Below are 25,547 nucleotides of genomic sequence, written 5' to 3' on the forward strand. Positions count from 1 at the left end.
GGATGTACAGCGTACTTCCAAATATCTACTGCCCTTTCTTTCTTCACAAACCTTCTTTAATGATGTCACATCATTAATCCTCTAATGTAATGATCCATCAAGAATGTGGAGCCCATTGATAGATCACAGATTCACCCTGTAGTATGTGATTTTGGTGAAGGTTTTGTTTTCTATTTATACCGAAATTCTAAGAGTGAATGTGTGTGTGTGTGTGTGAGTGTGTGTAAAGAAGTCATTTATTATTTCACAAGAAACAGCAAACAAAAGAAATCGTCCCCCATGATACGAATTCTATGATAAGAATTTGATAAGCATTTCATTCTTCAGTATAGTTGCAAATAACAGTGAATTTAGGAGAAAAAGGGAGCATTACTCTGTGTTTAAACCATGCTATAACCTGACCTGGGAATGCTTAATACTGATAGCAGGTGCTCATAAGAGGAAAATTGTTCCGTCTCTCAAGTGTTAACATCCCTGTTATCTTGATAAATGTGAAAGTGCACTGGAGGTAATACTTTTTAAAAGGGGTCCTGATAGGGACAAGCATAATTTTGAAAAAGCATTTTAAAAGGGGCACTTGTTTTTATGATATTTTAATCACATATCTGAGCTAGGACATCTGTGCAGACCAATTACCCATGACCCCAGCCTTTGTACCTATGCTTTAGAAAAACTGCTATAGAGTACCTTCAGTATTTATTCAAAACCAGGCAGCAGAATTACTGTAGACTGTATGGCAGAGACTTCACTCAACAAGGTTAATCTAAGGACAAACTGTTCTCAAACCTTAACTCAGTGCTTCAGTGTTTTTCCATTTTTTACTGTTTCCCATTAAAAATGCTGCAGGGTAAACAGATGTACTGCAACCACTTCATCAAAATCACGCTTGACTGCTATGGATGCACTGACTGGAAGCTGGCATGTTAACATGGCACATGGTGCACCGAGGAACCAGGAATTAAACACAACTCACTGACCTCTGCAGATAAATACTGCAGACATTTTAGTTGGGCAGACATTTAAAGGGGAAGTAACCTTTCTGTAGCCATTCACTTACTGCACCCTGACAGGTCTGGAAAACTGATCTGGAAACTCAAGATAGTACATTTCAAACAAGCCATAATAGACAATTCAGAAAGAAGCATTTAAACATCAATGCTAGAAATTGCTATGAGTGATATTATTGTACAAAAGCTTAATACATTCAAATTCATTAATCCGGTTAAAGTGACTGCACTAAACCTCCGTTAAAATAGCAAAGGCGTTTATGTGACAACATTGCACAGGATCAATTTCAGCCTTGACTGTTGATGGCCTTTATTTATAAATGAAATGTAAATTTTCCACAGGATGGCTAATGTAAAGAACATCCATGTGACATGGACATCCAGGGTTGCTAGATGACCACAAGTAACTTGTAGCTCATGGAAAGGACATAATTATGTAAAAGTCAATTTTAGACAGTAAATCATTTTCCTTCCGCTGGCGCTTTACATTCTTTATGCTAGTTGACCAAATTATTTGCATTTTGTCCCCAGCATTGCTATTGGTATGTATAGGTTTCCCAACTGAATCCCTATCTGATTTTTTTGGAAGAAGAGGATGATCTATACAGAGATGTCAGACCAGCCAGACTACATGACAATGCTCTTCGATTAGTGCTGTGGGTTCTTTGATGTCTACCAAAGACAGCAGATGTGGCCTCAATCTAATATCTCATTCAAAGGAGGTTTACTAGCACTTTTTGATTACTCCATGTCTATTTGTGTGCAAAGCGCAATTTATCTAGGGCTACAACACATAGCAAATAGTTTTTTTAAAGAGGAAAGTACAGGAGCGCAGGAACAGAGCTTGAGAATTAAGTTCCATATGTCTTAAGTGGATCGAATCGTAATTTTAATATTTTAAGATTTTTCTGCACTCCATTGAAAAATATTACCGCACACCAAGGTGATTAACAGTCAATGCACCCACTATGATGTCAACCCTTTTTGTAGGCCCTGGCACACCTACCTGGCGGCAATCGTGCAAAACTATCTTCTCAGTACCGGAGTTGACCAGCTAAAACCAGCTGATTAAATGGCAAATGTGCTATGAGACAGCCAAGCTTTGTGCAAAATGAATACATGGCTCCATTTTATTGCCACTAGATAGCTTTTCTTTGCTAGGTTCTTTTAAAAATAGGATGAGAGAATTTCTCATTCGGTATGTAGCTTGTCAGTTTTTCGCCTTCCAATAGCTTGTTGATGGAGGAAAGATACTGAGGGAAAAAATGGAGAGACCCTGAAAACAGGCGCGGGGATTGCGATGCTAAATTAGCCAATGCCCACTGCTTCTGATGCAGGCAGCCGGCAACATTTTAAATGATTATAGCGTGCAGCCCAGTGCTAAATGCACTGTTGAGTGTCTGCACGCCTCAGCAGGGAGCCTACATTTGTGTAAGGGTAGCACCTCTTAAACTGGCACCAGTTAAAGCCAGCCTGCACCTCTTAATAAAGGGGAAGTGCATTCTGGCTGGAGGAGGTGCTGGAAGTGGCTGGGGAAGAGTGTCTGGCCTGCAATAAGAGTGACTAATGGTGCAACAGGGGAGACAGGGTTTGTCAAGGTTCTAAGACACTGCACTGATGGCTTTGGTGCAGGAGGTGGAAAGGAGGCATGTCAGTTATTGAAAGGTGGCCAGGAGGCCCTCCTGACAGACATTATAAAGGCAGTGGATTGGATAGCCACCATGGTCAATTTCAGCAGTCTAGCCCCGAGGACCTGGATGCAGTACCACAAGAAGTTCAATGACTTCACACATGTGGTCAAGGTCAGTGAATGCATCATCAAATGCTATATTCTATTAACTGAACCACTAGCCTCAGACACTGCTCAAATCACCACACCCCCATCACTCACCTACAAACAATCTTCATCAATCAGGACTCATTCCTAACATCCAGCTTCATCTCACCCTCACACACATAACTGCTGCAAGGCTCATAGCCATATCTCACCACTTGCACACACTGCCAACGATTCAACCATGACAGCCACATAATCCAAACACATTGTATCACACTTACTGACACACTTCCTTGTCTTTTGCAGGGCAAGGTTGTGCACAACCAGGAGCAGCAGTACCTAACCGGCAGGGGACAAGCTTGGCTGCATGTTGTCACCCCAATGAAGAAGATGGTGGTTGCCATCATTAGGGCAGCCATGGCTAAGACTGTGGTCAGTGGCCGGGCGGAAACCATCAAAATGACATTACGCTGATACCTAATCTATCTTCTCAAATCCCACCTCCCCTGCATTCCACAATCTCTTCTGATTTACAAGTTTCAGATGGTGTAAGCATGCGTCTCTTGGTTTCGACCTCTTCTCACAGCAGAGCCCTTGCACCTTTCTCCTTTCAGTTACCCAAGAATTGCAACCTGGCCAGGCAGCAGTGGAAGAGCAGAAAGACAGCGATGAATAAGAAGCACTGTCACTCACTCTTATACTCGCAGCCATCAACTCAGTTACTAACACTAACATTAGAGGATAGCTTAGAGCCAGGATCTGCACATGCTGACACACTAGACTTCAGTGGCCTGCAGCCAGGGCAAGGGACAAGGGTAGCACAGGTGCCAGCTCAGTGGAGGGTGGGGGTCAGATGAGGGTGGCCTACGGAAGAAGGCTCATGGATATGCTCACTGATATGCTTGGTGCATTGACAGGTCTGCCAGAAAGCCTGTGGTCAGTGCCAAGGAGCATGGAGAGTCCAGCACCAACTTGCATAGGGCTTTGTGCAGAGCTAAGAGCCTATCCTCTCCAGCGTGGAAGTGGTAGCCAACTCCATGAGAACAGTTGCAGACCCAAGACCCATCATGGTGCAGCATTTGATGGCTGATGGCTCAGCTTTCACTGCAGCACAAGCAGAAGCCAACATTTGGGGGCTGCAGTGTAAGATCAGACTGCTCTCAGGAAAGCTCCGCTTGCTGCCATCATTGTGCATTGATCAGTGCGCAGTGTGGAATCTGTCCAGCAATATATTGCTAAGATTGCCGAGATACTGCCCCAAGGGAATGGCAGTGTCACCATAGAGCACACATCTGTTATCCCTCTCTCAGAGGTCAGCATTTGCCCTCTCACTACTGCCACTCCTCGAGTGCCCTTGCTATTGCCTGTCAGGCAGCCAGCCCAGACTGCTGCTGTCCTGCCGAGAAGGAGCTGGTCTGAAGCCAGGAATTCTAGGACCAGAGTTCCCCGAGGTTGTCCTGCAGGACCATCTGCAGTCTCCCCCACTAAAAAGTCAGCAGCCTTCCACCAAACCAAGCTGCAGGCAATGGGGCAGAACTGGGTAGGAGAACTAGGACAGGCAAAAGCACACAGATGACAGGCACTAAGGGAATGCACAAGAGGGATTAGTGGATTTTTAAAGCAATATTGGATGGTTTGATTAATAAATTTGGTTTAGAATGTTTGCTTTGTGGTGGTTTTTTATTTTAGTATTGTGACCAAGAGGATGCTGTGATGATCAGTAACAGAAGGAAGGTAAGCTGTGAAAATGTTGGTGAATGGCTCTCATGATCTGCCTGCTGACCACCTGGTGCATGGGTTGTGCACCAGAATCATGAGCCATGTGGCCAGTGGATAACCTGCGCCACCCACTAGCCACCCTCTGGTTTGCCATCATGGCTCAAATTCAGATGGTACAGCGGATTACTGCAGAATGAAGGCATCATGACTGCTTCCCTGATACTGGACACTGACCTGCATGATATGCTGCGGGTGGTCATAACACCAGCTGGACATTGAGGAAGTGGAATCCCTTCCAGCTGTAGTATATCTCAAGAGCTAACATGCGACACCCACAAAGTGATATGTGTTCAGTCACTGGCACCCTGCATTGTAGGGAAGCCTGTAATCCTTGTAAAGCCGGATACTTGTTCCACCTACTTCTCTCTGGCAAGAGAGAATGAAATGTTTTTAGCTCTCTTGGCATACAGAGCCTCAGTGACCGCTTTTATGCAACACTGGACAGCTTGGAAGGAGCGAGACACATAAAGGTTCATGGCCATGGTCACCTTCACAGCCACTGACAATGCCATCCTCGCCGTGCTCTAAGGGTACAGTTGTGGTTGCAGCAGGTGGCAGATTACAGTGAGGACATGCTCGCTGAAGCATAGATGTCTCGCATATTGTTGCTCACTGGGTTTTAGAATTAGAATTAGAACATTACAGCGCAGTACAGGCCCTTCGGCCCTCGATGTTGCGCCGACCTGTGAAACCATCTGACCTACACTATTCCATTTTCATCCATATGTCTATCCAATGACCACTTAAATGCCCTTAAAGTTGGCGAGTCTACTACTGTTGCAGGCAGGGCGTTCCACGCCCCTACTACTCTCTGAGTAAAGAAACTACCTCTGATATCTGTCCTATATCTATCACCCCTCAAATTAAAGCTATGTCCCCTCGTGTTTGCCATCACCATCCGAGGAAAAAGACTCTCACTATCCACCCTATCTAACCCTCTGATGATCTTATATGTCTCTATTAAGTCACCTCTCCTCTCCAACGAAAACAACCTCAAGTCCCTCAGCCTGTCCTCGTAAGACCTTCCCTCCATACCAGGCAACATCCTAGTAAATCTCCTCTGCACCCTTTCCATAGCTTCCACATCCTTCCTATAATGTTTTGGGTAACAGAATTGCGCTGTGAACACTCTGGGTGGATATGGCCTCCTGCTGAGAGCCCTTCTCCCCTCCTCCTCCTCCCTCTTCCAGCGGCTTGTCCTGCTCTGTGTTGCCTCTGCTCATTTTCCCCGTCATGTAGTAGCCAAAGGAGGATACGAACTAATGCACGCACGTCTGGGAGCAAGTGTTCTGTGCAGAATCCTTAAAGTCAGGACCAAGTCCTTCACGCCACTTCCTGTAGCCTTCAGATAAATAACAGTACAAACCACCAAACACTTACACAAATTCAGCAACAGCCATAATTGAGCAATGAGCAGCTAACCTGAAAGTAGTGATGATCCCTTTAAATGGCGCTGGTGTAGGCTCCTTCCTGCTGCTGAATGCAAGTTCAGCTGTGCAAGGTCAAGCCAGGGTGTTAGCTGGGGCACTGAGCTCCAAATTGGCAGTGCTGCTGTCGAATCACTGACTGACCTCCCAATCTGCCTTCTCTGCATACTTGCAGTGTACATTCCCTGAGCTCTCGCTGATGACCTACCCGAGATGGTCTGCACCAGAAGTGTGCACACACATCACAGCACCAGTTTGGAACCAAAATGGTACCTGTAGCAGCGAGAAAATAGGCACTACACAACCAAATTTTGCAGCTGATTTTTTTTCTTTTTCTGCTAGGTGAAAGGGTCTCAGAAACTTACTTTCTTTCACATCCCATATCTACCAGACAGTCAAAGGCTCAGAAATGTTCCATCACCGGCCCAGTTCCGCAGACCTACAAATTTCAAACTATAAAATCTGCTGGCTATCCTAGCAGCAGTGGAGGACAAAACTCCCCACAATTAAACTCAGATATTGAAACAGTGAGAAGCTGGCGAGTTCGTAAGAAAAATTGGAAGATTGTATCTCATGAGGTGCTAGGCACTGTGGTTTGCACAGACCAGTCATAGCTCTCAGCGCAAAGGGAGCCAAGCAGTTGACAGGATGGTGTCGCAACAACTTTTTCACAGCAAGTTAATTTTGGCTGATTTTTGACATGAGGTTGCCCAAGAACAAAGAGGTGGTAATGCACTATTTAACCTTCAATCACCTAAATAGGTTGCATATGTTGCTTGGTTTGATTGATCAGTGATCTGCTCACTTTAATAACATTTTCGGAACCACGTTTTGCAGTTTTTTAACTGGTAGGTTTTTCACTGTAGAAACACTGAAATCAATCACACTGGGAAAAATGCCATACACTTGAGCCCAGTGGACAGTGCAGGGATTGGTGTGTTTACTGGAAATCGGCAATAAAATCATTATTTAAGTTCCTTTATTTTTTCTGCTTTACTTCTTTATTTGTTGTGCCCGTTTAAAATTTTTTTTTTTGTTTTATGACATTGGGGCTGTCTCCTTACTGGTTTATTTAGAAAAGGCATGCTATGAGAAACATTTTATCTCCTCTTTGTGCTTCTATTGTGTTCAGCTTCTGGCTGGCTGTTTGTTTGTTTTTCCTATGGTGGACCCAATCACGTACTAAAGACAAACAATCAGCTTCCCTGTCGCCTGCCATGACAGATTCCCGCTTCAATGTTCACAGCAGGCCCATAGAACATAAACAGGCAAGTCCGAAAGTATTCCCACGGCTGACTGCCCACCTCTTTCACTTAGCCCTTCCCACTTCCACAACCATTTTGCCAATAGTATTGTCTCAGCTGTAACCTGCTGCATGTCCCCTGGGCCTCCTACAGCTCATTATCTCTGCCTCCCCCCCCACACCCGCCAGCTAGGCAACTCAGCTCTTGCCCGCCTCTAATTCACTACCTTGCCAAGAATATTTAGAAAATAACTTGTAAAATATTGAGTATATTGTGGAAAAACAAAAATTATAAAGTAGCTTGGAATATTTAGGGATGCAACACATTCTTCAGTTAATGGTGCTGATTGTCTTGAGTGTGTTACATCCAGACATTAGTTTCTGTGTATGAGTATACAGTACATTTGTGAAAATATCAAGAAAAAAGCTTAGCTGAAAAAAGGTGTATCTAGGTAGAAGTCTAATTTTGAATCAAACTAAGTTTCCTTTGTGGGGGGAAAGCGGGTACAGCAATCAGAAGCTCATCTTCAAATGATATGTGCTTTGTAATGACCATCTCAAACAGTTAAACAGAAAAATATTTCACTGTTGGGAAAGCTCTTTTTTGGAATTCTCTATTAATCTATTGGAATAAAAGCCTAGTTCAGTAAAAGCAACAGTGTACCCTTTGATTTCACTTGGCACTGGTCCACAATTCTTGATTTTGATTACTATTGACATTAACATGCGTCTTGCAGTATTATTTTGGTGTGTTGTTGCTTTCTGTCACATGTCCATGAAATTCTGTTAAATTAATTAATATTGGCAAAAATTACTCATAAAATCATAAGCAACTCAATTTCCTTTTCCACGGGCTGAATTTTACCAGTCCTATGGCAACAGGCTGGGAGATAAAAGGGCTGATAAAATGGCGGGGCAAGGTGTTGGGAAGGGAGCCCGACTCCTTCCCTCCACCGTGGCATAGTACCAGTGGGAGGAACCTCAGCAACGTGGCCGCAAAGTGGGCGGCCAATTGAGCCAAATTAAAGGCCACTTCCTGCCCCGTTGGCATTTTGCCCGCGTCAGGTGGGCCCTCCTTTCTGGTTGTTCCATGACCCACTGTTGCAATTTGCCCCACCCCCTGATCACAAGGGCCTGCCTGCCAGGAACCAGCTTGCTCAGCAAAACTTGTCTCGTCTTCGAGGGCGCCTCGATATTGGACAGTGTCCTCTATTGGACAGTGGTCCCGGTGGCGGCCTTTTAATTGGCTGCCGCTGGTAAGATGCCACCCCTGGGTCTCACCGCTCGCCGACGCGAGGTGGGCTCCTGCTTTTAGTCCTGGCAGCAGAACTTCTGCAAGGCTGACAAAATTCAGCCCATGAGTCTGTGATGCTCTGTTCCCATGGCATGTTCACTTGATCAAGTCAAGGGTTATTCATTTGATCAAGATCAAGATCAGGGTTTAATTTAATAGGAGCTCCAGGGTATTGGGGGTAATGTGTTGGCATGGATTGAGAATTGGCTAACACAGAAGGCAGAGAGTCGGGATCAATGGGTCTTTTTCAGGTTGGCAAGCCGTAACTAGTGGGGTGCCACAAGGATCAGTCCTAGGGCCTCAGCTATTTACTATCTATATTAATGCCTTAGAGGAAGGGACAGAGTGTAGTGTATCCAAATTTGCTGACGATACAAAAATAGGTGGGAAGGCATGTTGTGATGAGGACACAAAGAATCTGCAAAGGGATATAGATAGGTTAAGTAAGTGGGCAAAAATTTGGCAGATGGTGTTCAATGTGGGAAAGTGTGAGGTAATCCACTTTGGTAGGAAGAATAAAAAGGCAGATTATTATTTAGATGGAGAAAGACTACAAAATACTGCAGTACAAAGGGATCTGGGTGTTCTTGTGCATGAAACACAAAAGGTTAGCATGCAGGTGCAGCAAGTAATTAGGAAGGCGAATGGAATTTTGGCCTTTATTCCGAGGGGGTTAGAGTTTAAAAATAGGGAAGTCCTGTTACAACTGTACAGGGTGTTGGTGAGGCTATTCCATGAGCACTGCGTACAGTTTTGGTCCCCGTATTTGAAGAAGGATATACTAGCATTGGAGGCAGTTCAGAAAAGGTTCACTAGGCTGATTCCTGGGATGAAGGGGCTGTCAAGAGCGGCTAAACAAGTTAGGCCTTTATTCATTGGAGTTTAGAAGAATGAGAGGTGATCTTATAGAAACATATAAGATTTTAAGGGGGCTCGACAAGGTAGATGTTGAGGAGATGTTTCCACTGGTGGGGGAATCTCGAACTAGGGCACATAGTTACAGAATAAGGGGGCACACATTTAAAACTGAGATGCGAAGGAATTTCTTCTCTCAGAGGGTGGTGAATCTCTGGGATTCTCTGCCTCAGACAGTTGTGGTGGCTAGGTCACTTTATTTAAGGAGGAGGTAGAAAGATTTTTGAAATCTCGGGGAGTCGAGAGTTAGGCAGAGCAGGCCCGAAAGAGAAGTTGAGGACTGGGACAGATCAGCCATGATCTCATTGAATGGCGGGGCAGGCTTGAGGGGCTCAATGGCCTACTCCTGCTTCTATTTCTTATGTTCTTATGTTTCTTATGTAGGCCCATTTAACAAGGCTCATGAGTAGTTTCCAGAGGGATTAAGTAGACAAACTGCGGACTGTCTGTCTTAAGCTCACTGTCTGTGAGCGATGGTTTTGGGACTGGTTTCTTAATGGATGTTAAGGGTGCTGAGAAATATTTGATACCATGAGCAGGTTACAGATTAACTAACTGGTTGCGTAGTCACCCACAAGATAACTACAGATCAGAATGGCCATTCAACGATCTTAATTCATTCATCCACAGATACACTACAGTTGCAGCATCTAATTGCTCTGACACAATTCCAGGGATTTTGACTCCACACTCTATCTGCAAGTTCATTTCATGTACTGATCACTTTTTGTGTGAAGAACTTCCTGATCTTGGTCCTAAATCTGCCCTTTACCAGCCTGAACCTATGTCTTCTTGTCCTGTACACAGTATAATTTAAAGTTATTTTCCACTTTTCCACTTTCCATATGATAAAATATCTTATATATTTCTATAAAATAATCTTTTCAAGGTTGTTGCTCAAGATTAGGGCTCATGGGATTGGGGTGTAACATGTTAGCATGGATTGAGGATTGGTTAATGAACAGAAAACAGATTGTGGGAGTAAACAGATCCTTTTCAGGTTGGTAGGCTGATACTAGTGGGGTGTTGCAAGGATCCGGGCTTGAGCTTCAGCTATTTACAATCTATATCAATGGCTTAGATGAGGGAACCGAGTGTAATATATCCACGTTTACTAAGGATACAAAACTAGGTGGAAAAGTAAGCCAAGAGGAGGGCACAAAGAGGTTAGAAAGTGATTTAGACAGGTTAAATGAGTGGAAAGAAGGTGGCAGATGGAGTATATTGTGGGGAAATGTGAAACTGTCCACTTTGGTAGGAAGAATAATGAGGCACATTAATTTTGTCATAAACATTAATTTTAAACTGTTGCTGGAGTGAGGAAATGACTTGTTAAACAGATCAGCCGTGGCTGAAAAAGATATTTGCATACTAACACAATAATTGGAAAGACAAAGGACCATTCCCCGACACAATCAACTCACAATGGATCTTGATCACCAGGTATTGTGTGTAAGAGCAGCAAGCATGGGCGTGTCATGTATCCATAAGCGTTAACTGAATTAGAGTTTAAGTTTAATAAATTTCAGCCTTTCTTCTTTAAACCCAAGAAAGCCTGTTTGTGCTAGTTTCTTTGTCTTATAATTGGAAAGCGGTGAACAAGGATTCACCAAGGGGGAGCTAAAAACAGTGTGTTTAAAATTAAACCCTGTTATGGTAAGACCAGGTGAAGGCTGAAAGGGACCCCTAGACCTCTTTCTCACTGGGTCATAACACTTGCAAATGTTGCTATGCAGAGGGGTTTGGATGTACTGGTACACAAATTACAGAAAGTTAGCATGCAGGTACAGCAAGCAATTAGGAATATAAATTACTATGGGCTTTGTTGAGATCACACCTGGAGTACTGTGTACCGTTTTGGTCTCTTTACGTAAGGAAGGATATATTTGCCTTAGAGGAGATGCAACAAAGGTTCACTAGATTGATTCCTGGGACAAGAGTGTTATCGTATACCGAGAGACTGAGTACAATGGACCTAATTTAAAATAAGAGGTGATCTCTATGAAACATGCAAAATCCTTAGAGGGCTTGATAGGGCTGATACTGAAAGGCTGTTTCTCCTGGCTGGAGAGTCGAGGACTAAGGGTCAGAGTTTCAGGATAAGGGGTCAGTCATTTAGGACTGAGATGAGGAGAAATGTCTTGTGTTATAAATCTTTGGAATTCTCCACCCCAGCAGCCTGTGGATGTTCAATTGATCAGCATATTCAAGAATGAGATCAATAGATTTTTGGGCACTAAGGAAATCAAGGTATATGGGGATAAGTCAGGAAAGTGGTGTTGAGGTAGAAGATCAGCATGATCTTACTAAATGACAGAGGAGGCTTGAAATGCCATAAGGCCTCCTCCTATTCCCATTTCTTATGTTCTTATATTTCTATCTTGTTTGAAGAGCAAACTTCTTCAATCTTTCCTCACAACTCAGATCTCTGACACTAGGAATCAGCCTCAGGCCTCTTTGCTGCACTCCTGCTCAGTTGAACTGAAGGTCAATGCCATAAATGGGACAGTCACTGTGAAGCCAGTGTGCTTCCTTAGCTTTGGCTGGGTCATTAATACGCAGTTAATACTGGGATAACTAAAGAAAAATAAAGGTATTATTTAATGAGTGCAAGTTCACTTTCATTGAGGTAAGGAAAGTCAAGTCCTGGAGACTGGAACACTTTTTCTGTATCCAGTTACAGCATCATATATTCTCAAAATACCTAAATCTAACAAAACTCTCCATACTCTTCCCCAACAATATTTCCTAATGTGCCTCCATGCTGTGCTGTTGGATATTTTTCAATTTTCCACAAATGTCCCTGTTCTTTCTCAGATATCTTAGAACCAGTTATGCTGAATTATAGAATGTTTGGCACTGTAAACATATAATCATTGAAGTTTACAGCACAGAAGGTTCTGTGTTAACTATTTGCTCGAACAATCCAAAACAAATCATGCTGCCCTGCTGTCTCCCCATATTCCTGTATCTTTTTCTGCTTCAAATGTTCATCTCTTCCCTTAGAAGGTGCAAAGGTCTCTACCTCAATTACTTCCTGAGCCAAAGATGTCCATACTCCAAATCCCTCTCCATAAAGAAATTTCTCCTAACTTCTCTCCTTCACTTGGTTAGTGAAAATATTAAATTAATGAAATCTTGTCATGGACACCCCAACCAGAGGAAGCATTTGTCCTACATAAACCCTAATGTTTTAAAAATTCTATTAAATCCCACTCTTCGCTTCCTCTGCTTGAGCAAAAATAGCCCCATATCTCCTCAAAGCTCTAGTTTCTCATTCCTGGTATCACCCTGGTAAGTCAATAATTAACTCTCTCTGTAATCTTTAAATGCTCATTCTCTAATGGGACACCCAAAACTATACACTACTGTATTTATGCCTTAACCATGACTGATTATTCATACTTTCTTAGCCCTTGTACTCTATGTCCTACTTATTAAAATTTCTTTGTGGTTTTATATACCTGAACTCAAGGAATTATGTATTGTACTCATGGGTCCTTCTATTCTCCATGCTTTTGGCATCTTTCCACTGAGCATGCACTCTATTCCTTATTTTTCTTTCCAAAATGCATCACCTTACACTTCTCTGCTTAAAATTGCATCTCGCATCTGCCTCAAGGCTTTTACGAGCTTCACTGGGAAAAAACTTGCAATTATATAGCACTTTTCACTACCATCGGAAGTCTCAAAGCTTTCCAACCAATGAAGTACTTTTTTTGAAGTATAGTCACTGTTGTAATGTAGGAATGTACTGTCAGTGTTTGTCACACTCTGTACATTTGTGTTGTGTAAAATATTTATATGGGGCTCCCTGTGTCCAACTCCAAATCATTAATATATAAATCGAGAACAAAACCCACTTACCAACGAGATACACCCCTTCCAACCCGTCTTCATTTATAAGCAATACACATTTACCCTAACCCTTTGTTTCTTGCTTGCCAACCAATCAACCTTTTATTCATGTTGGTACATTTTCTCATTGCCTAGACCTGAATTTGTCATAAGCCTCCTGTGAGACATCTTATTGAGCAGCTTCTGACTATCCATATACACAAGATCTATTGCATTCCCTTTATGTATACAATCAGTCCTTTCTTCCAAAAAAAACTATTAAATTTGTCATGCATGACTTGCCTTTAACAAAGCCATACTGGTTATCCTTTATTATCCTATCAATCTCTAAACACTCAATAATTTGATTGTGAATTATGGATTCTACAATTCTGTCCACGATTGATGATTGATTAGCTGGTCTATAATTACCTAGTTTATCCTTCTATCCCTTTAAGAACAGAGGCTATTCTCCAGTCTGGACCCAATTTACTTCCTTGTCCATGACACTACTAAGTTCCTATTCTCAACTTCCCGAGAAATCACAACTGGAAGCTAACCATGCACTTAATTTTCTCCCCATCCTTAATCAAGGGAGAGAACATAAAGCCTGGGTGCATTCCCAAAGGGGGAGAAACATCAAAAACACAGCTGTCCTCATTCTGTGCATCTCCAAGCTGCTGGCTCCATATGGCCCTGGCTGAATTCTGAGTGGAGGGCTGTGGGGAGGGGGGGGGGGGGCGGTGGTGGCCAGGCAAAATTTCTGAATGCTGTTAATGCATGGCACAGGAAGGATAGGGGAAAAGGGGAGGGAAAAAATGAGGTTTATAACCCCCCCCAAAAAAAACCTCCAGCATTAATGGCTCCAGACAGTTCCAGTGTTTCAGGCGGAAATAATGTAAATATACAAAATTCATCTAAGGCACATCATACTTTTACACGCCTCACCTGCCAGGTAATGTACTAACTTGCCAAGATTACAATATTTTTGTGATGAGTTTCACAAATACTGAATTAAAGTGTGGCAGTTGGTACAAAACAAACACAATTGGATAATCAGCTGAGGAGTGGCACTTGTAAAGAACTTCAGTCTGGAAATTACAGGTTCAGATCTTGACTTCCCATCCATTTAAGTGAATGGATGGAAAATCAAAGGCTGTGATTTCCCAACCAGCACTCCCAGGGTGCTGCTTCTCAACAGGAGTGCCCAATCATAGAATCATCCCAAAAAAGTCACTGTCAGGTGAACTATTTCAGGGTACAATCAAAATAATGTACTTTGTATTGTAATGTATTTGTTTCTCTCTCATTCTCACCTGCTGTAAAGAAAGATTGCGTATTGATATAGCATTTTCACATCCTCAGAACATCCCAAAGTGTTTTGCAATCAATGGAATGTTCATTGAAGTGAAATCATTGCTGTTATGTAGGCAAACAGAGCACCCAATCTGCATGCAGCAAGTCCTACAAACAGCAAGTGAATGAGTCACTAGATAATCTGCAGCTCCATCTTCATGTGCACACTTTCACACTCTTCTCCACCTTAGTTTCACCAAGTTAGTGCTAGGTGTTAATGTATTCACATCATTACAGTATTATGGCTGAATGTTCTGATGGAAGATCTAGAGAGCCATGAAAAAACAGATCTCCACTATTATCAGTGTAGAGGTAGAATCATTTATACTTGTGTCAGCTATACTCTGGCTTTCCATATTTGTATGTTCGTATAACCCAAATAGCCATCATTTCAAACCATGAACTCAATGTCTATTTCTCTAGAAATCAACATCCGCTAACCTCAAGCACATCATTCTTTCTTATTCAAACATGGTTATTACCATTGCACACAGACCTCCAAAATCCTTCCATGTAGAATCCAGGCACTCATCCCATCCATCTTCAAACCAAACCAGAATGTACAGAACTAGGTCGTCACTCCACCCAGAGATAGATGCTGCATTCACCTACACAATAGTAACTGTACTTAAAAAGTAATCAATTCTATATGTTTTGGGATGCTTCTAAGTGACGTAATAAAGTGCCATTTAAATTCAAGTTCTTTCTTTCTACTGATATTCTAACGGTAAATACAAATATACCAAGCAAGAAATCTGAAACCAGTAATGTGGGTTTTAATATATTTTGTGCCCAAATACTTGCCTGAGACCTACATTCACTCATTCTTGCTGTCTTGCTCAGTTCCTGTCATTGCTCTCATTCCTTCTGTGCCTTATTTGTTCTCTTTGCATCTGTCTCTTATTCTTTCTTTCCATATGTCTTGTTTCCTCTGAATACACTCAGCACAAAAAATGTCATTTTCCATTTGCCATCGATGAAAATGAGGAACAAACGTCTAGTTAGCAGTTATGGTGAAAACATTTATTGAACAACTCCAATTTTTAAAGCTTCCTCTTGCTCACACCCCTTCTGTTACATTTCATAAGAATGTATATATAAGAGTTCCGATTTTTCTTGGAAATTCCCAAACAATGTTCATTGTTTATAATTCCAAACTTGAATTCCTAATATATTCTTTCTTCACACAAAGCTTTGTACCATCAGATCTCCAATGCATACTACTAAATTTCACACAATGCAGGATTATTAGACAAGTGGCAGTGTTGGGACATATTGCACAGTACGGTGAAGGATTCCTGTAAGAGGGTTGAATTTTATCAGCCCTCTAGGGCAGGGTGGTGTGGAGGGCCATACAATAGCAAGGGAAGGCGGATGGGGGGGGCGGGGGGGGAGGTGGGGTGCCCATCATCTTCCCGACGCCATTCAATTTTGTCAGGGGTGGGGTAGACCGAGGATGGCCTTCCAGCCCAGAGGCCAATTGAAGCCCTTAAGTAGCCAACTAATGGCCACTAAAGAGCCTCTTTCTGCCACCGCGGGTATTTTATCAGTGGCTGGTGGGAGCCCTGCCACATATGGAGTAGTAGAACCAGGCAGCCTCCCTGCTGGCTGGGAGGCCTCCTGTTTGGGCAATCTGTGGCCCACGGAGGATCCCCAGCCACCCCTGCGCCCACCACCTGTCCCACTCCTCACCAGGTCCTGTCTGAATGGCCCCATTGAGCCCGCCCCACTTAGCTGCAGTCTAAGGCTCCATGACTGCTCCTGGTCATGGGCTTACTGCATTTCCAGCAGTGGCCACCGCTCCCAATGGCACTGCCGAGACTGCTGAGCTGCCAGCCCTCTGATTGGCAGTTAACTGCCTGAGAGTTGTAAAATGTGGCTGGGGATCCTCCAGAATGGCTGAAGCCAAAATCCCCTCGCCTTTTTGGACCAGCATCGGGATCCCCATCACCTGCATAAAATCAAGCCCAGAGACACAAAAGAACTCTTTATTGGAATGAACTAAAGCAATCCTTCATGATACTGCCAGACACAATGTAGTATTTTTCTTGATGTAATAAAGAATGTTGATAACATAATGAGGTCTTCCTCCTCCTCCCCTACCCCACCACTCTGGATAGACATATGCCTTCACTTCTAATTCAATTAGTTCCAAGACTCCACTGAGCAGCAACTACAGCATATTGTTCAGCTACATGGCAACAGTGCACATAATCAGGTGATTTTATAAGAGTGGATAGCTAACATGGAGCAAGACCTATTTGTTCCCCCAATATATTAGTGGGTGTTGAAGAGAAAGCAGCAGATAGCAGATAGATCAGGAATTCCTACTGAAGTGAATGCTAAGGGAGGACAATGCTGCATAGAGAGGGATATTTAACACAAGAATTATGCAGTCAGAAATTTGTCCAACAATGCCACCTGGAGCAACCACTGGCCAGTGCGGGAAAGAAGAAAACACAGTGTATTACTTCTTCTGAAGTACCGAAGCATCACATCCTCAGGTGACCTTCACAAGTTTCGCACAACCTCTCTTCCAATGTCCTGAATCATAATGGACAGTGAATTGGCAGCAAGAACATGAGGTTCATGATGAAACTAATGCCCGTAGTGCTCTCACTTTCTCACCCCGGCCCTTCCAGCAAATGACGCTGGCACTACAATAAATATTTTGACAAATGCTTTATGTGGATGTGCAATGTCATGGGTCAAACTGCAGTGTGTATTATTAAAGCCTGGGAAGGTACAGCTGATTCCTGTTAAAAATGAATAGCCTACCTCACACAAGCCATTTGTCTGTCAGAGGCGCATACTTAACAGGAATTCGCACTGAATCACTGAATCAACATTTCAATCTGAGAGTGTTTCTCATGCTAAGGTTTATGCTCATCAAGGTGAAGATGTCAATGTTGGGGAACAGAATACCTTTGCCACCCAGTGTCAGCATGGAGTATTCAAGGTTGGGTGTAGCATGGCCATCCATGTGTCATAGCACCAACCTCAGAAGAACACATTCTGCTGCACCAGCATGTGTTTTTCCATTTCCAACACAATACATCCTTATGGTTTCTTGGAGTGATACTGCCAGCCGTTAGCCATCTCGGCTAAGTTAAGAGCCCACTAGGATCTGGGATGACACTACCGAACATGTTTCACTGTAGGATCCTCATGTCCAACATGCAGTAAAGTCTTGTATCCTATCAATCTGGCTGAATTCAAATCCAGCTTCTAGAAATGAAAAAACAGTGCCATCAATGCTTGTCTTTCAAAATCTATGGAATTTGGAACTATGTGCAGACCTAGCTGGTTTGTAGTAGAATCATAGGATCTAACAGCACAGAAGGAGGCCATTCAGTCCATTGTGTCTGTGCCAACTCTTTGAAAGAGCTATCCAATTAGTCCAAATTAGTAAGTGCAAGACTATAATAGTTGTGCGAAGCAGTGTATATATAGTAGTGCGGTGTCACTGTACAAGTTATTTTTCAGTGCATATCTTTTTTGCTGGTAGCTATTTTAATGCGTAAGTGCATAACAGGAGTGGGAGTAGGCCATTCGGCCCTTTAAGCCTGCTCCGCCATTCAATATGATCATGGCTGATCATGGCAGTGCACTCTCTGAAGAGAAATTGACATTTCGCCTTTATTTTTGGAATGCAGTCCCACTACCATCTTCTTAATCCCTGTTCTGAAATGACAAATGGCAGTTTTGCTCTCACACTTCCACCAATAATATTCCACACTAGCTGTTAAGAGGGAAGTAAGAAACCTGCCTATCTTACGTAAAAAAAAATTCCCAAAGTGTGAAACATTCTCAGCTTGGGCCAGATGATTTTGTAAACTGCTTGAACTTTATCCCTATAGTGTATGACAGCAATCATTGAGCTGGATTTTACCAGCCTTTTGGGGACTAGCTGGGAGGTGGGAAGGCCTGTAAAATAGCGTGGGAAGGCTGGGGTGGTGTATCCATCATCTTCCTGCTGCCATGCCATTTTACCAGTGGTGGGGGATGGGGGGTAGGGGGGGGTTGGGCGGTGGTGGAGTTCCTCTGCTGCATGTAGACACCATCAGGTAAGCCCTGGCAGCCTCCCGGCGGGCTCTGGGGTAGGGGAGAGGGCGTCATCGGGCACTCATTGCACCATGAAGAGGCCTTCCCGATGGTAACGACTACCCCCGCAGCAACAGTGCTACCTGCCCTCACCAACATCACCCCCCACTTCATCAGGGGGTGGTGTACGTCCACCAACGTGTACTTTTCCTTCAGGGGCAGCCCCAACAGTGGCCACCGCTCCCAGTGGTGGGTGCAGGCAGGTGGTCACTGACAAAATTTGGCACAGGTCCCACTGACCACCCCCCCGAAACAGGATTGTCCCCTGGCCCCGCTTTCGGGCCCAGAGTCGGGTCCCCTGCCACCAGCATTAGATTTAGCCCACTGTCTTCAAGTGTGCTGTACTTATGAGATATTCCTGACTATCCTTAATGCTTGAACAACAGACACAGGGAAGCAAATTGTCTTTGAAATCAGTGTCAAGTATAACCTGTTGACAATGTAGATCCTGAGTTACAAACCCAGAATACTATCAGGTCTTAAAATATAAAACCAATTAATAACATAAATGCAATGGAACAAGGGGAATTGAAATTTCCAAAATTATGGAAGCAATTGATAAAATTGATCAAAACTGAAAGTTCATATTGATCAACAAAGCAACCGCATTTAGAACTTAGGGGGTAATTTCTGCCTTTAGGACTCTTGGCATAGAACTTCACACACTGTACAGTGGATATCAGGAAATTGGATATGTTTTAATGGATGGAAAGTTGTAGCACCAGTGAATAAATTCCCGGCATATGCTTTTGGTCCTCGAAGGTCTGTGCTGGGAATGCTAAAGACAAAAACTCTAGGAATAACGGAATTGCAGCACAGATATTTTGCTTGCTGTGCCCAAGATTATACCCAAAATTGCCAGGCAAACCAGGCCATATACTGACCACATGAAGTTCTAGAAATTAATCTTGGTCCGCTTTTAGGCACAGAATTGTCATGCTCCCAGCACATGCCTGAAACCAGAGGCGCTCGGCTCATCCAAGGTTCTGCCTCGGCCCTCACCTTAATAATTGAGGCACGATGTGGGAGCCTGCCACTCCTCCAAAGGCAGCTCACCAGTTTGCAAATCTCTCATATGAGCTGGCTGCCTTACTGGCAGCAATCCTCAATTATGTCCTGGGGAAGGGTGTGAGGGAGGGTGCGAAGGAGGGTGCAGGAGGCAATGCAGTGGAACTGGGACATTCACTACTGCTGTTCTCATCTCCACATGAAGGTTCTTTTTTTTGTCCATTAAGGACTATTGGTTAGGCTGCTGAGCACCTGAAAAACTAAGCTATGCACGGCCTGACAGCTTTCCACTCAGTGTTAACCAGTTTCTGAGACTGGTCCTGAAACAGGAGTTTGGCCTCTCATTAACTTATGCAAAGGGCCAAATGCCTGTTTTAAGCAGCTGACCGGAACGCCTGAATATCGTCCACTCTAATACAGTGTCTGACATATTTCAAATGCCTTTGAGGAAAAAGCACCATGAAATTGATGCTGCTTCATTCTATTCTGTGCTTGAAAATTGAGCGCAGCAGGGGCACCCAAAATGGCATCTCTTCTCTTTCCAAATGCTGACTGACTTGCTGTGGATTTCCAACAGTTTCCATTTTTATTTCAGATTTCCAGCAGTTGATGGTTTTTCTTTTTACTTTACTATTCTAAGAGTAACTGCTCCAATTTCTTTATTTTAAACCCTGTTTTCAGCGCAAGTTGCTCTGGGTCAGTATTTCACAGCACCGATTAACAACCAGGGACTGGAAACAGGGAAAAAGTAAACATGAAGCATAAATAGTGATATATTATGACTATTGTGCATTAATCTCTGGGAGAGGAACTGCATGTTTATCAGAAGGCCATTTGTCTTCATAAAAGTGTTTGGCAGTTTTTGGAATGGAGAAAAGCCATGCGCTGTTTTCATCATGACGATGTTACACGGTAATCTATTTGACACGAGCCATGTAATCACGGCATGAGTTTATAAACAAACAAAACATTTGCCAAATAATTTTTCAGGAAGATGGCGCCACTTACAGAAGGCTCCTTTGTACATAATTGTTATGCAACTGTTACTTTAATGTACCATGCAGTCCTCGTCAGGATAATATAGCAGCTGGAGCGGCAGACCCGACTGTTTATTGTGTCTATCATCGTATCTCCCACTGCCTTGAAATAGAGCATAGTGTGGGTACAAGCAGACTCATCGCCTTTTAAAACTGTTCTATAAAATATGCATTTTATATGGCAGACTGTTAGTAGTGAGATTTTGATATTTAGGGCTTTTTCTGCTGACAATGACAGAATACACAGCTCCACTGAAGAAGGAATGTTACCAACAGGATCCTTTTAATCTAATCATGATCACTCATCTTTTAAGCTGTTTATATAGCAATTGCTGATTGCACCATAGGGTGGGCGAGCCACCTAGCCTTCACTCTGCTCTTGCCCACAGCAGTGTGACCAAGGAACATTAGCAGAGTGAAGCAATTGAATGACACGGGGCTTTGGTGCCCTGATGTACACAATTTATTTTAAAAGAAGTTCTTCCTGTTTTGGTTCTCTAGAAAGACGGGGAAACTGGGGTTTTCTAGTGTCCCTTTTCCGGAAGGCCAAGTTTCTCCCTTCCGTCTCCTTACAGGCTTGTCGTTTCTGAGAACTGTTGAAAGTATCATAATTGGCCAACTCTCAACTTATATTATTGACACAGCTGAAAAGCCAAGCTCACACTCCACTCCTGGGAACAGACTAACAATTGAAGGCTGCCAGCTTCATGGGGTGCAAAAGAGAGCACAGTCAATCTGTAGCAATCCCTTCAAATCAAAATGGCATTAAAACTAACAGTTTGATTAGAAAAAAATACATGGACTCCTACTGTTACAATTACATTATTTGTATTATAGTCCATACAGTGTGTCACCGTGCAAATACCTTACTTATGAATTTGATCAGTAGTAAACAGTTGAAATATATGCAGAGAACCTTGAGTGTATCTGCATTGCTATATAGAGTTCCCTGTAACTCAGATGAGTGGCTGGGGTATAGTCAAGCCAATGAAGCTGGTAACATTTATTGGTAGAATATACATTTGTACTTATCCAAAAGTGGCAGTTCCTTGGCATGTAATACCAGAATGCAAGTCTGCATCTAAAATAATGCATGGGTACTAATTTTAGCCATGGCACTGTTGGGAGACAGTTGGCAGAAGCTCAGCATTTTTCCACAAGGAAAATAGTAAAACTAGGACAGCGAGTCACCCCACCCCAATCCCAAAGCCAATTTCATGCACCTCTAGCAGCCATTTTGTAGAATGGCCTAAGCGGACATGTGGGAGCAGTTAGCTGCATCCTCCCAAGGACAGTGCAAGGGGAGACACGGGGAAGTGGGCAGAAAAACAAAAGTAATTCCACAATGCAGCACATGAGTTTTACAGTTCAGTGAGAGTCCATAGTAGGTGAGGGAATGATCCATTGAGAAGCTACTGCCTTTAGAGGTCATCAAAGGAACAATCTATTTACTAACCACCAGGCATGAGTTATTTTCCCATTTTGGTCAAACTGAAAAACAAAGTAATTCACAAGCCTGCTTATTACGTCATCATGTTTATCCCTATGCTGCACTCTTTCAATGCCCCTTTGTTTGCTTACTTGCTCCATCTGGTCTTTTGCACAGTCTACAGTTCTTCCCTTGGCCACTGCTACGTTTCTCATCTGTACTAAAAGAAGCATTTTTTATCCTTTTGTTTCAGATTCATTTCTTTTGCTTTAAGGACTCAAGTTTTTCGCAAGGAATTTTTTTATAATACAATAGATATCTTTAGAAGGTTGAGGGGTTGATCTAATCAAGGTGCTTAAAATAATGCAAGTATTTGATAGGGTACATATTCCCTCTGGCAGGGGAATCCAGAACAAGAAGGCACAATTTTAAAATTAGAGTTAGACTGATTAGCAGTGAAATCAGGATGTACTTTTTCATACAAAGAATAGTGGAAGTATGGAACTCTCTCCCACAAAAGGCTCGGATTGAAATTTTCAAGATTGCGATCAATGCATTCTTGTTCGGAAAGGATAGCAAGTAAAATGGAAGAAAATGGGAAAATGGGGTTCATGTACAGGTCAGCCATGATCTAAGTGAATGGCAGAACAGGCTCAAAGGGTTGAATGGCTTACCCCTATTCCTATGAATCTCTAGTTCAGCAATGTAAATTAGGACGGTTGAAAAATTTGCTGCAAGTTGTCAGATTGTCAAGAAACTACAGTGGCTTCATGAAAAACCCTGATTTAGTGGCACTTCACAATGGATTGGAACGTCAAGGGATTCGGTTCACCTTTCTATGAAAGTTCCACCCCAACAGAAGGAGGAAGACAGTAGAGCCTGTGCTATCTTGTCAGGCACGAAGGAATATCAGTGGGCTGCATCACCCTGCCTTATTCGGCAAACTTGGCTATATAATGGTACTGATAGAAGTCGTGGAACAGGTTCCCAGCCTGTCATCTTGTTTGGGAATGGTACAAGTGGTAGAGGAACTAAAGAAGAACAGAGAAATAAATGCGGCAAGGAAAAATAAAACACTCGATTAATTTTCTCTTATTACAATTCTTTTGAATACTGTGTCTGACGGACATTTTCCAATGTGGCACACAATTGTATCCTACGGTTCCATGCCACTTATAAAGGTGCCAATTTGAATATTCTGCATTTACCACAAAGCTTGTTGAAACCTGCATTCCTATCACAACTTCTAAATGAGATCATGATCCACAGTTGACAAACATACACAGCTCCAGCTATTTCACTAAGATCTGACTATTAAAGAGGAATTCTAAACTGTTGTAAAGAGCTATATGCCATCCTTAAAATAATTAAAATTTTGCTGGTTTGATGCTCAATCTGTCTTAAAAGGCATTTCTTTAAGTTGCAATAGTTCTTTGCAATTGTGATTCTAGCTTGGTTATACCAGGATGTAGTTAGTATTGAGCTGCAGGAACCAATATTTAATTTTTTTAAAACTAAAAAGTTATAAAGTTGCTTAAAAGTGAATCCTACTTCCAGAAAATGCTAACCACTGATTAATATTCTAGCAATTTCAGCAAGTAAAGATGCCTTAGATAAGTCAAATGTATAGCATAAATCAGCTATGTGTAATATAGCTCAACTCTAAGCATAAGTTATCCTTTATGCCATACAAAACCTACCTATATAGAGAAGAATGTATGAATCAGAGTGGTTTATTCAATCCAACCAGTTTGCTCTCCTCAGGATTCAGACTAAACACTTTTTAAAATAATTATTTCTCTATCCCAAACCAAACTCGGCTCCTCTGTTGTGAATCTTTAATGAAAAATCTTCAATCTTCGATGCTTTAGCTGAGTCAGTATTTACTGCACTAGATGGCAGTCTGTTCCCTAGATTGACAATTCTATGTGCAAAGAAGTTCTTAATCGAAGCTTATGGCTTCTTTAGTTTATAATCAGTTCATAACAACCTTTGGTTCTGCACATGAATTTGCACAACTTACCTTACCTTGCCCATACCCTTCATTATTTTAAAAGCCTGAACCATATTCCTCGTGAATCTTATTTAATGAAAAAGATTTAGCTTCCTTAGTTTTTCTTCATAGCCTGATGACATAAAACCTGTCATGACCTCTGTGCACTTCTCTGAGTCATTTCCATTACCTCCACGGGGGTGAATTTCTGCATGTAGGTTGTGAGTGCCCACAGTTATTTGCTGTTAAGTGAATTATTCCCATGGGGAAATATGCCAGTTTCTGAAAAGTTACCAACTTCACTTACTTCCTGCAGTAAGATGAAGTGCCTCATCAGTGTTCAGGCGCAATAATCACAATTTATCACCTTATGAAACACGAAATGAGCCTCGTCAACCAGGTGTGAGGTGATGTTGACGTAGTGGAAAAATTGTAATCTAAAGCTATAAAGGAAGATGTGCTTTATTGTAGTGAAAGCAATCTTATCATACTAGGGATATAGATGAAGGATCACTGTTAAGATGCTAATATTTAAGCTGGGATCATCCACACATCAGAAAAATGGGAGGAAATGGTACCAAATGGAAGGCAATCTTGACTTTAATATCAAGAAGGACAAATAAAGAGACAAGTGTTCTGGCCAGGCAGACCACTGATGGGAAACCATGCCAACTCTTAATTCTTATTGAGTTGTAAAACTCAGAATCTGGTGGTAAGCTAAAGAAAGCTGTCATGGAATTATTCACCCTCCCTCCTGTGTTTTTTACTTTTCAGCTAATATGAGACAAATGCCTGCTATAATAATTGAACAACATGTGATTACCTCCGAAAACTTGCTTCAAATATGTCATTATCCTATACCTACACATGGCCAATACTTTTGACAATAAAATAATCTTATCCTAACAGGCACCCTGTTCCTCTCCCCAGATGAATTTGGACCTAGGTTTATTGCAGCACAGACAATTAGAATCCTCACACCTATCCACACAAAGCACCAGCATAGACACAGCCGACAACTCTACAAATGAATCAATCATTAATGTTTTAATACTCACTGAAAGTAGAGGATGGAACCCTTCCAGTGGTCAAGGGTGCCATCCTAAACATGGGGCTCAAACAGATACATGGGCAGGGATGGCTTGTTGGATCGAGAATTCTTTTCTAAACTAGATTTTGAAGGTTGTCAAAGTGAATTATCACCAACATGGTAATGAATCAGACTTTGTAAATCAAAGCAGCCAGTTGAGACTAAATACCGGCTTCAGTATTTCAACAAACACAAGTAGTTGAACTTTGGAACAGAAAGTCATAGAGACTATTTCAGGATGAGAAATAAGA

The 25,547-nt window shown here is 42.4% G+C and overlaps 1 protein-coding gene across 5 annotated transcripts in view; it reads right to left on the bottom strand.

Annotated features, from left to right (window-relative positions):
* The window catches only part of slc6a9 (solute carrier family 6 member 9), a 215,385-nt gene that overhangs the window by 51,936 nt on the left and 137,902 nt on the right, over positions 1 to 25,547 (bottom strand). The window contains exon 1 of one of the 5 annotated variants that reach the window (XM_068037009.1): positions 15,440 to 15,589. The exons of the other annotated variants lie outside the window; for them this stretch is intronic. Within the exon in view, the coding sequence (XP_067893110.1) occupies positions 15,440 to 15,460 (21 nt within the window). The 5' untranslated portion in view covers positions 15,461 to 15,589. Of the gene's footprint in view, positions 1 to 15,439; positions 15,590 to 25,547 lie in introns of those variants that run through there. 5 annotated transcript variants of the gene reach the window in all.

This window comes from Heterodontus francisci, chromosome 8 (assembly GCF_036365525.1).
Source record: "Heterodontus francisci isolate sHetFra1 chromosome 8, sHetFra1.hap1, whole genome shotgun sequence".
NCBI classification, from domain to species: domain Eukaryota; kingdom Metazoa; phylum Chordata; class Chondrichthyes; order Heterodontiformes; family Heterodontidae; genus Heterodontus; species Heterodontus francisci.